This window comes from Cavia porcellus, unplaced genomic scaffold (genome assembly GCF_034190915.1).
Source record: "Cavia porcellus strain 051 isolate PalLab524CR breed Dunkin Hartley unplaced genomic scaffold, mCavPor4.1 scaffold_14, whole genome shotgun sequence".
NCBI lineage: Eukaryota > Metazoa > Chordata > Mammalia > Rodentia > Caviidae > Cavia > Cavia porcellus.
This window is the reverse complement of record NW_026947497.1, coordinates 8,476,138-8,489,337: the sequence shown is the minus strand read 5'-3', so window position 1 is coordinate 8,489,337 and position 13,200 is coordinate 8,476,138. Positions and strand designations below refer to the sequence as shown.

Below are 13,200 nucleotides of genomic sequence, written 5' to 3'. Positions count from 1 at the left end.
GCTATAAATATCTGAAAAACCTTTCTTTATGGATGAGTAATGCTCCATTATATACAAAAATGTCTTTTTTTAAAATCTGTTCATTGGCTGGTGAGCATTTGAGTTGTTTCCAAGATCTGGCTATCACAAATTGTGCTGCTATGAACACAGGTGAGCACACATCTCTGTGGTATGGTGCTTTTAATTCTTCTAGGAAGATACCCAGAAGGAGAATAGGGACCATTAATCCTAGTTTTTTGAGGAGTCCCCACACTGATTTCCACAGTGGTTGCACCAGTTTACACTCCCACCAACAGTGAAGAAGGGTTCCTTTTTCCCACAGCTGCTCCAGCATTTGTTATTATTTGTGTTTTTTTTAAAATAATAGCCATTCTTTCTGAAGTGAGATGGAATCTCACTCAGCATTGTTTTAATTTGCATTTCTTGAATGACCACTGATGGTGAGCTTTTCATATATTTATTTGCCATTTATACTTCATCTGAGAAATGTCTATGCGACATCTTAAATGCCCATTTTTGGATTGGGTCTTTGAATGTGCGGCGTCTGATTTTTTTCAGTTCTTTATATGTTCAGGTCTTAACTCTTTGTCTGAAGAACAGCTGTCATAAATTTTTTCTGACTCTGTGGGTTATCTTTTAACTCTGTTGATTTGATTTCTTTTGCTATGTAAAATCTTTTTAATGAGATGATATTCTGTTTATAAATTCTTTATATTAATTCCTGTTCTGTTGAGGTTTAATTCATAAAGTCTTTGCCTACACTAAGTCTTCCAGAGTTCTCTGTTTTCTTTTAGCAGATTTAGTGTTTCTATTTTAATATTTAGATCTTCGATCCATTTTGATATTAGTTTAGTGCATGGTGAGAAACATGAGTCTGGTTTTAGTCTTGGCCAGTAGGAATCCAGCTTTTCCAACACCGTTTGTTAATGTGTTTGTCCCTTTTGTCAAGGATCAGATTACCTGACTTATGACCAAGCTAGTGCAGTACCACAGTAAGGAAAAGATACATGATGCCTGATTAATTTGACACTCAAATTGAGAAGGAAAAGCATCTTTATTTTTACCTCACATAAAAACATTAATCCAGTTCTCAATTCAGATCCAAATATGAAAGGTAAAATAATAAAGCTTTTAGCTTTTAGAATAAACATAGAAAATGTAAGATCATGATGTTGGGATAAGCAAAGATTTCCATGGAACCCAAAAAAAAAGGATAACCATGTAGAGAAAAAATGTTGTATTGAGTTTAATTAAAATGAAAGATCTGTTTACTTACAAGCACCTTAAGACATTACAAAGGTGGTACAGAGTGGGAAAATACATTTGCCATAAAGAAGTGGACTGAAAATGCATTCAGAAATGTGCAAACCTCATTATCTCTGTTTATATGTATACAGTGTATGGCATACAATGTATAATGAACTCTAGCCAATCAGGACATTCAGTGCAACAAAAGCAAAAGACGTGGATGATTTATTAAAAGATGAAAAAGGCCGATAGGTATACTAAAGGAGGTTCAATTTAATAACCACTGAAAAAATAGACTAAAAAATGTGAAATTGCTACACCCCCATCAGAACACGTAAAATTTTTTCAAAAAATAAAATGCTGCCAGGGGTTTAGCTCAGAGACATAAGTGCCTGCTTAGCAAACCACAAGATTGTGAGTTTGATCCCTGACACACACACAAAAAAAAAAAAAGAAAGAAAGAAAGAAAATGCAAAGTATTGATGATAATTGTCAGACATTGTAGATGAGGGTGTAAGTTGTAGGAACATCTTTGGAAAATTACTTATTAATATCTACTAAATCACATGCATAACCTGTTCCATAACAGCTTCATTCTAGATGTATTTTCACTCCTAGATGGACACACAACAGACACACATATAATTTTTTTCCAAAAGATGTGTAGCAGGGTTGTCATTGCAGCACTAATAGCCAAGACTCTAGAAAATCCTGGAAATAAAAGGCCATCAAAAGCGAGGTGAAGAAATAAATGACAGTATATTCATGCAATGGAATATTATAAAGCAGTAGGAGCCATCAACAACCATGCACAAAATTACAGATGAATTTCACACCTAATGAGCAAAAGGAGCTCATGATTTTATTCATATGGAGAGGAAAAGTACATAAATCAACCCATAATGCCAGAGGGGAGGGTAGGACCTGATGGAGGGTAGTGACAAGGACATGTCACCACAGGAGCACCTGACTTGCTGGTAGTGCTCTGATTCTTTAGCTGGCTTTACTCACACAGGTAGGTTCAGCTGGTGAAAATCTATTCAGGGTATTATACACCTGTGACAAACTATGCGTGTGCATTGTGTCTACAGACATGCACATATATTGCCCCCATTCTTAGATTCTAATTGTATTGTAGTTTGGAAGCCAAATTTTGTTGACAAATCTGTGCCCTCGGTATAAACCTTTCAATTTACCTTGTATTCAGATTACAACATTTTTAATTAAATAATTTTTCTCTCTTCTTTTTTCCAGGGCCCTCCTGGTCCAAAGGGTGATAAGGTAGGAAAATGCATGGCAGAAACTACTGAAGTTGTTAGAGACCCTCATTGGCGTAATCTACACTGTGATGTACTTTGACTTGTTACAGCAAAGGTAGATTTTAGCTAATGCTGTTGTCTTGTCTTCCTGTGTTACAGGGAGAGCAAGGTGACCAGGGACCGCGGGTAAGTCGCACTTTCCCTATTTTGGGCAGAAAATTAGTTTCTACCTCTAAACTTACTAAATGAGAGCACTTCAGCATCACAACTCCCTTGTGTTGCATGATTTAGTAACAATCAATTAAAATACCATGGCTCATGTAAGTGAAAAAAGCTCAGTAAAACTAATAGGTATATTTTGTGCATTGTCTTAACTTGATGCCTACAGTAGAGCATCCTACAATAATTAGACCCACTGTCCAAGGACCAGGATCTCTTCTAAAAGTCCTCAGTACCCACTTTCCCGTCACCGCTGGGTCCTTCAGATTTGCATGCATTATTTCACAACATTAAAGCCATGTGGAGTGCTCTTGGACCTAGCATTTGTCTGCAGTTGAACTTCATGTGCTATTGCATAAGAATGTTTTATTTTAGATAAAAAATACGAATGCATTCCTTATATTGTCCTTTATCATAAGCCTACATAATTCTCATTTGAATTTCTCATTTTTTGCATATTTCTAAGCAGATAAAAGGTGTAACATGACTCAGCACTGTGGGAGGAGGGACATTCTTTTATTCTTCTCCAACGTAGCCCTTCAGACCATTACACCCAATAACGCATGCTTTGTTGTTACCTTGGTAGTGCCAAGTCTGCTGCTTCACATCTGTGGCTTATTACCCCGATGTTCAGACATACTGTTCCAATGATGTAGGCTCTGTTCAGACATACCTTTCAATTTTCTCATGTCAGTATGCACAACACGGGTAATTGGTTGAAGGGAGTAATTTTTTACAGTGGAAAAGCACATTTAAAACACTCAGGTTGGAACAGAAACTCTGTAGGTCTTTATGTAAAATGCACCCTGCTTAATTATTGAATTAATTTGTACTGTGTAAAGATTTTCTTTTCCTTTTGCAAAAGATTCAGCTGATGCACTCTTGGAAAGTTTTTGCCTTATCTCCTTGTGTTTCTTAAGCCAGTTAAACATCATTCTGTATTTCTTTTCTTTCTGTTCTTCGTCTAGCAGTGAGGGTTAGACCCACCATGCAGTTTCTGATGGCGATTAATCTGATGACGAGCATTAACCTCAAAGCTCATCTTAATTTTGTGCTATCTGCTGTCATAGATGGGAAGGGAATAAAATTCAGACCCTTAAATGATGAGACCACAGCCACTTCTCTGTAGGTGGTGATCGTGTCACACGGCACGGCTCCACTCACTGAGCAGTACTTCTTCCTACACACAATATCAAAATCACTCAACTCGCCCTTCCCAGGTAAGAGGGAAACCGCTTCCCTTCTGAGAAATCTTCTTTTGGCAGAAGAAGCGAAGGGGTGGCTCACAGCTTAGCTGTCATCAGGCCTCACACGCTCTTCATTTTCAAAAAGGTGTGTTGGCTTTCATCGTTAGGAAAAGTGATGATTGATTGTAAAGCAAGGCCAAATTTTCAAGAGGAAACCTGAAACCATCTGAAATTCACCTGGTTTCATGTTGCATTACAAACTGAGACTTGGACCCGGTCCCTTGAAGCTTGGCCAAAAGTTCGTGAACTACTTTGACAAACCCAGACTGCTCTTCAAACAGATTTCAGCCCGTTTTCACACTGACCAGGGTCAAGATTCGCACGATTCACGGGTCATTTAGCATGTCAGGGGGAAAGGCAGAAGGAAAAATGGATCCCGCTTGGATTTTACTTTGTATTGAAGGAATTTGGATTTAGCTCCTGAAGCAGGGCGATCTTGCTGGGTAAATGTCCTGGATGCGTCTGTAGGAGGAAAGGCCAACACGGCCATTCACCTCTTCTCGGATTCCTCCTTCTGTATTCTCAGCACTCTTAGAATTCTATAAACATTCCTTTCTGAGAACACGGCACTAGCTTGCTTCCTCAGAAATTTATCACGCGGAGACTCTTAACTGAAGATTTTATGTTTCTAGAAAACTGAGAGTATGTTGGAACTGAGCAAGCCTTGGATTTTCATGAAAATGAAATGTAGCCTCATGTTAGGTACCCTGTTCCAGCTGATGGTGGCTGTCTTTTAAAGGGTAGAGCTTTGAACTGAGCACTGTATTTTCATCCTATTGTGTCTTTCCTTCCAAAAAGAACTGTATTTCTAAAAACAGGCAGTGAGCAGATGACTGAATAGAAATCAAATATATGTATCACAGATTCCACTTCTGGCCGTTTGTTTCATGTTGATTTACTGCTTCTCATAATTAACATTGCGACCTTCTGGATTCCATCATTTCTGTCCTTTGTTAGGTGCCCTTCCGCCGTGGGGCTCATTGTGTTTCCTTGAATATGAGATCCTCTCTCTCTCTCTCTCTCTCTCTCTCTCTCTCTCTCTCTTTCCTCCCCACATGTCAAAGAAGAATTTAAGTCACAATATGTGATCAAAGCAGGAAAAACTGAAAGAGAACATAGAAATTAAAAACCTATTTGATGGACCCAGACATACACGGAAGAGTATATTTGAACATTATCATGTTGGAGAGACTGTGAAATGCTACAGACAGAACGGTCTCCTCCTCTTTCTGTTTCTCCTCTATGATCACCAGACTCAGCCTTCTGCACCTCACATTCTGCTGTCTGCGGGCATCTTCCAATCAGCTTCCCGCTCCCATCCTTGACCCCGCGTAATCCATTTTCTCCACGGCAGCCAGCGAGATCATTTTACATTGTAAATTAGATCATGTTACTCTCTGTTTAAAACCTTAGTGTGAAATCCAAGCCACCGCGCTTGGCCTCCGTGGACCTTCGAGGTCAGTCCTGCCACCTCTGCCGCTTCTGCCCTCCACACCCCCCGCCCCGGTGCCCCAGCCACGCTGCACTCGGTTTCCAGATGCGCCCTTCTGGTCTTCTCACTGAGACTCAGCTCACGTAGCCCCATCTAGGGAGAACGTCCTCTGTCCTCATCCTGATCTGAGGTGACCCTCCTGGGTTCATTCATTTGCTCATTGCCTGGAAAGGCTTGGCCCTGCCCTCTTGGAGCACAGGCTACCACAGAAGGACGTGGCCTGTCTTGTTCACACCATCAGCACCTTGCCAAGGAAGGGCTTGGTGAGTATTTGTTGAATAGGTGTATAAACAGCACTGTGTCACTGTTGCCCACAAGAAGCACATGGTAAGAACAATGTGACTGTATGTTATGTGCTGTAGAGAGCTCTATACCAAGAGAGAATGGACAAGTGCAATTTCTTCCATTCATCAGAGTTATCACTGGAGGTCTTGGAAGAGGTGACCCTTGAAGTAGGATTTGACAGTGATCTTCTCAAGTCAAAGTGGAGAGTGAAGCATTGCAGATTCCAGGGAAGGGAAATGTACAAACTGCACCACACGGGTAGAAAATAGTGTGATTCATTTAAAGAACAATTAACATTCGATTTGCAAAAGAGATAAGTTAAATATTGAAAAATTATATAGCGTTAAATTTTTTATTGAAGTGATGTCATGGGGCACTCTGGATTTCTAGTGTGATGGGCATTAGGAAGCTGATGAGAATTTTAAGCACACCATTCTCTGTACATTAACACCAGGCTAGGGCCATGAAGTGTTTTGCATCATTTGATGTGTACCATCAAATGTTCTTTATAAAAACCTACAGTGTGGTATTGTCTGTGGCAGAACAGAAGAGGGAGAGAATAAAAGCACAGAGACCAAATACGTTGATTATCCAGGACAAGGCGCTGAGGTCCTGGCTCTAGGGGAGATAACAAGGTCAGCTGAGGGTCTAGACTGGCTCGGCCTGGAGCACCAGATGCTAGCAGAAGAGACAGAACCAGAGCCAAGGTTCAGCAGTAGGGGAGGACTAAGCTAGCCAAGAAAAGGATCCTAAATGGTTCATCAAAATATGGGAGGAAGCTCTGCTTTTCCTACGGGAGGCAGGAAGTGAGTCTTAGGGACTTTCCTCATCACTGGGACAGGACACCAGACACCCATGCAGAAAGGAGGAGAGGTTTATTTGCATTCACATTTTCATTCGACAGTGGGCTGCTCCACAGCTCTGGCAGGAGAGAGCTGTGCACGTGGTGGTGGCCAGGGAGCTGGGAGAGAAAGGAGGAGCCCAGAAGGGAGACGTACCTTCCGGGTCACACCCATGACCTGCCTCTTCCCAGTAGGCACCCAGTACCATGTCGAGCTGCAGACCCTGCGACCCACTCACCTTCCCAAAGCCCTGCCTCTGAGCACTGGGTAGTTTGGACATCATTCTGCATCTAAACTGCAACAGTGGGCTTTTCTTGAAGAAGGCATGTAACGGTGTTATTTTTATAATTATGTATTTCCTGGCTATTCATTGTGGATATTGTTTGGCCATGCTTTTGGTGGTTTTTCCATGTTGGCCGGAAGGTTCCCCAGTCATCTCTGGATCTGTAGGAAGCAGAAGGTTAAAGGGTCAAGAAAACATGATTTTCCTCAGGAATTTCATAGCAGGCCCCTGCTCATGTCTCTCTGGTCAATCTGTGGCGTGTAGGTAGGAGCTAAAGCTGAAGGGGGGTAAGGAGAATGGAGTGAAGAACAAAACTGGGTCACCTCCCTCATGGGTGTGCCCGAAGTGCCAAGTAAGAACCTGGGTGTGCAGAAAGGGGAAGCCAGGAACCGCACGGGCGGGAGGGAAGTGGATAGCCGGAAGCCGTGAAACAGGACCGGGCGACATGGGTTTGGTCTCTGTTAGGTTTGTGTCCAGGACCATGATCATGGGTGGAATGTGGCCAGGTCAACGTTCTTTGAAAAGTCTATTGAAATTGAAAGATGAAGGTATGAAAATTCAGCACAAGCCTCAGACCTTACCAGCTGTAAGAGTTGAAGTTGAAGTTCCTGGCTTGATGCTTGACAACATCAGAGGAGAGTCCTGGGAATGCATGACAGGTTGAATTTGAGTTCTGTGAAATTCGTGAACTTGAGATATTTCTGGAATAGGGGAACCAAGAGAAACGTGAGACTAGAATTGTGAAGTGGTGCTGTAACCGGAGGTGACGGATACAGAGACAAGCTGTCACAGAGTGAGAAATGCGACCGCAGAGTCAGAGAAGTGGAGGAGAATGGGTAAGGGGAGAAGAGCCTTGGGATAGGTCCCTTAGAAACAGCCACGTTCAGGGGACGGGATGCAGACGTGGTGTCCGCTGAGAGAGGGACAGCCAGGTCATCGCAGTCCGGAGCACAGACGAGGACGCATCTTAATGACAAATGAACACGGGCATTGATGGCTCATTCTTAATAAAGAGAAGCCACAGCACTGAGGTCTACGGAAACTTGGGGTTTGGTGTTTTGGAGCCCTGGGGTGCTTTAGAAGTGAGAGTGGAAATCAGATTGCATGAAGCTGAAGGTGCATGGGGGGAAAGGGTACCGTTTTTTCGTATTGTGGGCTTTTTGGTTCTTGCTTTCTCTTATACTTTGAGTCAATTTCATGCTTATAATCTTAGGCTTAACAGTCAAAGATGTCAGTTGGTTGTATTCTGTGAGGCACCGAGTGCTAGACTGTCACAGATGAAGGCATCCTGACTCCTTGGGACACAGGACAGGGTCCCTTCCTTGACTCCTGGAGAGACGTCAGTGCAGATCAGCTTTGATCTGTGCTTGCACGCATCGCCTTCTGCGGTCAGGTTTTCAGGCTGCGGGTCGAGCTGATCTTTACCTGTGCTGGCGCCAGGCCCTCTCTTCACTTTCTGCTCTGTCCTCACAGCTTTGCAAGGCGAAGCTTGTCACCAGGGCTTTACCTTACATTGACGTAGGGATTGGGTGGCCTGCGGTAAAACAGGGGTAGGAGATTCTTAGACGAGTGGAAGCTGGACCAGGAAATCCTACTTCTCATAGTGATTATCGTTGCTCCTTGCTTAGTCCTACCTGTCACCTCCTGAACAGGTAAGGTTCACACTTCACCCCAAAGCCGTAAGTAGCTCACTGAGACAAGTTAGCAGAAAAGCAAACCCGGAAGTGTGGAGACGGTCGGGAAGGGACTATCCACGTGGCCTGAGATTTGGAGACCAAATTCTCACTCCACCACGATGGTGATAGTGAGGACTGAGAAAACAGATACGGAAAACCTATGCCAAGGACTTGACAGATCACGGCTTCTCGTATTTCATGAGATGAATTTGGGGTGATATAACCTGTCCACACTGACTCAGTTCATAAGTCGTCACGATGGGATTCAGGTCTAGTCCACTCACCTTTTTACTTGTGATCTTTCCAAGGGCACAGACAACTTCCCTGTTAATAAGGCAGTTTCCAGCATCTCATCAAGGTCAGTGTGAAATGACAGATTTTATGTTAATAAGGATAAATAATTTATAGAGTTCTTACTACCAACAACCATATGAAGACACAGCTTACTTCAGTAACCCTACATAATACTGTCATTATTCTCATTGTACAGATGAGGAAACCAAGACTTAGAAACTAAAATCTTTTGTCAAGGATAATAGTCAGCAGGATTTGAACCTAGGTACTTACAGACTATGTTTCTATAAGTTTTTTCATTTACCCTCGGAAGTAATTCTGTGAGTAGATCAAATATGGCTGTGACCGTTCCTTATTTCTGATGAGGACGGGAGTCACATAGGCAAGTGACTGACTTGTCCTTTTGCACACATCCAGCAAAGGACAACCCTGGGGCTTGACTCGCGTTTCTGTGCCTGCCTTTCTGTGACGCCAAGCTGCCTCAGGGGCCGCAGGGACGCTTTCAGCTCTGAGAGTCTCCGCCTTTGCAAACGAGGCTGGGAGAGGTCGGAGCAGACACACATAAGTGGTTCTTCTTCATTCACAATCAGGACAAATCGTAGACCAGCCTGATGTGACCAAAGAATATCTGAATGTTGGAATTTTTTTTAAAAAAGCTAATTGCAGTAATTTATTACAGTACAAGATACATTGCCATTAATTCCTCTCAAAACACTCCCCATTGCTTAGAATACACTGGATCCCATTGTTTTTGACCATGGATCTTTTACTGTCATAAGATTTTTTAAAATATAACCATTCAGCGTGTTTTTGATCACCTTTGCACTGTCAGATGTCCCAAAAGCAGATGAATACATGCGTGTGGCTTAGGTGTACCCTCAGCAGGATGCCCGGCTTTTCAGCTTGCCTGGGCCACGCTGAGTGTGGAGGCATCAGACTAGGCTGCGTATAAAATATACAACACTTCCTTTGTTTTTAAATATTTTTTATTTTAACCAAAAAGATGCATGACCTGCACCGGACAGGCTGGACTTGTCTGTCCCCCTGGTTGGTACTTGGAGAAGTGGGGTGACATTGGCTCTCACCCCAGGAGTGAAAATTACCCAGATACCTTCCGGGACTGGCTTTACTTTTTCTTAGCAAGATGACACCAACTGAAAATTGCACACCAAGATCCTGGTTATGTTTGCTATTAGTTATGTTTTTTTATCTGGGAGAATGAGACCCGTTTTCTAGTGTTTGTAAAGTGACCTGCATGCTACAGTGCTTCACTTCTCCCCGCTTTACCTAAGCTTCCCTCGTGGAACACCAAATTACATTTCTTGATTGATGAAAGAACCTCATTGTCAAGTGGGAAAGACTCCAACCTATGAAGGCTTCTTTCCTTCTTCCCTGTACTCCTCCTGCTGCTACCTGAGCTCTTCCTGCTAACGTGGGCTTTTGCTTTGCCGGTGTGTAAGGATATCTGCCCTCGTCATGAACCACAGCCCTAGGGATCGCAGTGGTAGGCAGGGCTTTGATGATAATGGCTCATGTTTGTTTTCTCTATATTAGTGACTTAAAAACATAGCCTTAAAAATAACCAAAGATATAGGACATACAGAAATTGTGGCAAATTTATTAACCAAACTCGGGCAACACAACTAGCGAGCCTCATAAAGTTATCTTTTGATTATATATTAAGCTTCTCATCAGTTGGTCACCATCACCATGCCAAGTACCACAGAGCCCTGATAAATACGAGATTTAGTGGTTATTGGTTTCAGCATCCTTGGCCAACAGCTGGTTTTAAATGAATTTTAAGCTCTGGCGATTTCAGTAAGCCACCCAGGAGCTCTGCGTAACTATTTACATAAAACTCCTCGGTCCTCCCAGTGTATCCAAAGTCAATTTTCATAACAGCTGGGACTGCCCAAAGCTGATAGCATCTTTTAAAACATCTTCAGCAAGGCAGATTAAGTTCCAGAGAAGGAAAGCATTTAGAAGTCTATTTTATTATCTTAACCTTTGTTGACTTGAATGATTAGACCGATTTTTTGGCTCTGCTAAAACATTTAGGTCTGGATATTAATTGGATGTTCTTATTTATTTAACCCTTCCTTTCTCTTTAGCCTTCATAAGCACACTCCTCTTTTGGTTCCCAGTGTCTGCCTGTGAAGGGGAATGTATGGAGCATAAGAGAAAGAAAAAAATTCCCAGGAAATTATTTTAATACTCTGCAGATTCAGCAGAAGTTTGTATGGGAACGGCAAGCCCATTATAATTTGTAAATGTTCTTTTCGTATTGTCTAATCAGAGGTCTCTTTCGAGTGCTCTCTGTCACACTTTAAACCTCTAAAAGCTAGTGTGCAGAATTAAACCCAGGAACATTGTAAAATTTGCCCTGCTAAGAGTCAATTTAGAAAATAAATTACGAACTATGGTTGGTGCATAGACAGTATTTCCCTTGGAATGCTGGTGTCATTTAGGTCCTAGGGTTATTGGATAAGGACTGGACTGATCAAGTAAGAAAAAGATGTGTTAAATATTAAGGAATAGTGACTACCTATTTTATATTACCTTAAATCTTATGTATTTTTCTTTAATGTAAAAATTTGTATGAGTAAATCTATCCCTACTAAGTATTTATAATAGTTCAGGAGGATGAACTTTTCTGCAAAATATTTAGAAGAGGGAACATTTTGCAAAACCCTTATATTAGCAAAATAGTACAGTAGTGGGATGCCCAAGATATGATGCGTTAACTAAAGATTATATTAATGTCCTCAGAGATACTAATATGAAACTAAAAACCAGCCCTAACACATCTTCTGGCAAAGAATTCCAGATAAATGATGCTGACCAGCTTAAATAACCATTACATTTCTTTTCTGTCTTTTAAGTGCAATGACCTTCATATAAGATAATTATTTTGTTTCATTTTATTGAGCAAAATGAACATTTTATTTGTCTCCACTTTTGTCTACACGTTACTTATGTCAACTGCAAAACTTTTGCTTCTTTTTTGTGACCTATCCAGACATATGCTTTCTGATTAATGTGAACCATTTTATTCTTCTTGAAACTGAGCAGAGCAAAGGATTTTAGATGAGAATATGTGTGTTATATGGAATAGTATTCCATTTGTTTCTTTTGCCTGCATTCTTCCAAGTGTAGCTTTTTAAATTGTTGACTAATTTAAAGCATCTTTGATGAGTAATAGCTTAGTGGTCTTCCCTCAGACATAAAGCAATAAAGAAGGTTTTATTCTTTTTGTCTTATATTTAAGCAAGCGGGTTTTCACTTGAATTCAAATACAAGATTCTTAGATTTGCTTAGTTATACAAGCAGACTCTATGGTTTTCATTAATGATTACAACTGAAGCATAAATAAAATGCGGAGGGAAAGGTAGGTTTGGAGATGGAGACTAAAGACATTACGTAAAGGAGAAAAAAATAAGTCTTGTGCTACATATACTAAAGCTTGTATTTTAAACGGACCAAAAATCCAATTTAAATTGTCTATGGTAATATCTACAAATAACAAGCATATTGCAAATAGAATATACACTAATTTTGTAAGCAATTTAACAGAATTCAGCATGATGGCCACCATTTCTCTGCCATCATTCCCAGATGCAGAATTACATTGCAAATGGAAATGTTTGAAGTGAATTAAGCAAATAAAAACCAAGAATGTGTGCCATGGCAGCCCATTGCACTGCATTGGGATTCATAGATGGGCCTGGAGAGCAGGGCTGTGTTTTGAGCCTTCCCCTCAGAATGGCAGGGAGAAAGGCTTCATGCACCGGCAGCGTTGCTCAGGGAGAAGAGTTCCTGCAGGTCTGGAGGAGCCGGGTTTCTGGAAAGTCCTTTAAAGCTGGACAGCAGCACCCTTTCCTAAGCGTGCCTGCACTAATGCTCCGGGCAGCCCCTTGCAGCAGACAAGCTGTAAATCATGGCTGGCACATAGGCCTGGCTTTGCAGGGAAAGGACCTCAGTCCTACTTCAAGTGTGGCCCTGCAGCGGCTTTAGAGGGAGGGGAGCAGTTTTGTTTCTCATCCCCGAGAAGTCGGTCAACCTGGGAAACAGGTTGGCACTAGCAAACATTCTTATTAACTGCCAGTGGGGGTTTTTTAATTAGCAAAAATAATAGTAATCATAATAATATAACACTCCCCCCGCCACCACAATTCCACATCTTTTAGGCATAATTTCCATGCTGCATTATGAGTTGTCATAAGGAATCATTGTGAAAATATGAAATAATCCCCCCGAAGATCACAGCGCCACTGACCTAAGCACTCTTTCCAAGTCAGACACTGGGGTCAGCTGCAGGCCTGCAGTAATGCAGTGGACCTGAGGGTCAGCTCGGG

General features: G+C 41.7%; 1 protein-coding gene across 1 annotated transcript in view; it reads left to right on the top strand.

The window, feature by feature from the left end:
• Positions 1-13,200, top strand: part of Col25a1 (collagen type XXV alpha 1 chain) — a 408,157-nt gene that overhangs the window by 265,471 nt on the left and 129,486 nt on the right. The window contains exons 6-7 of the mRNA XM_063260619.1: positions 2,503-2,529; positions 2,667-2,693. Of these exons, the coding sequence (XP_063116689.1) occupies positions 2,503-2,529; positions 2,667-2,693 (54 nt within the window). The remainder of the gene's footprint in view (positions 1-2,502; positions 2,530-2,666; positions 2,694-13,200) is intronic.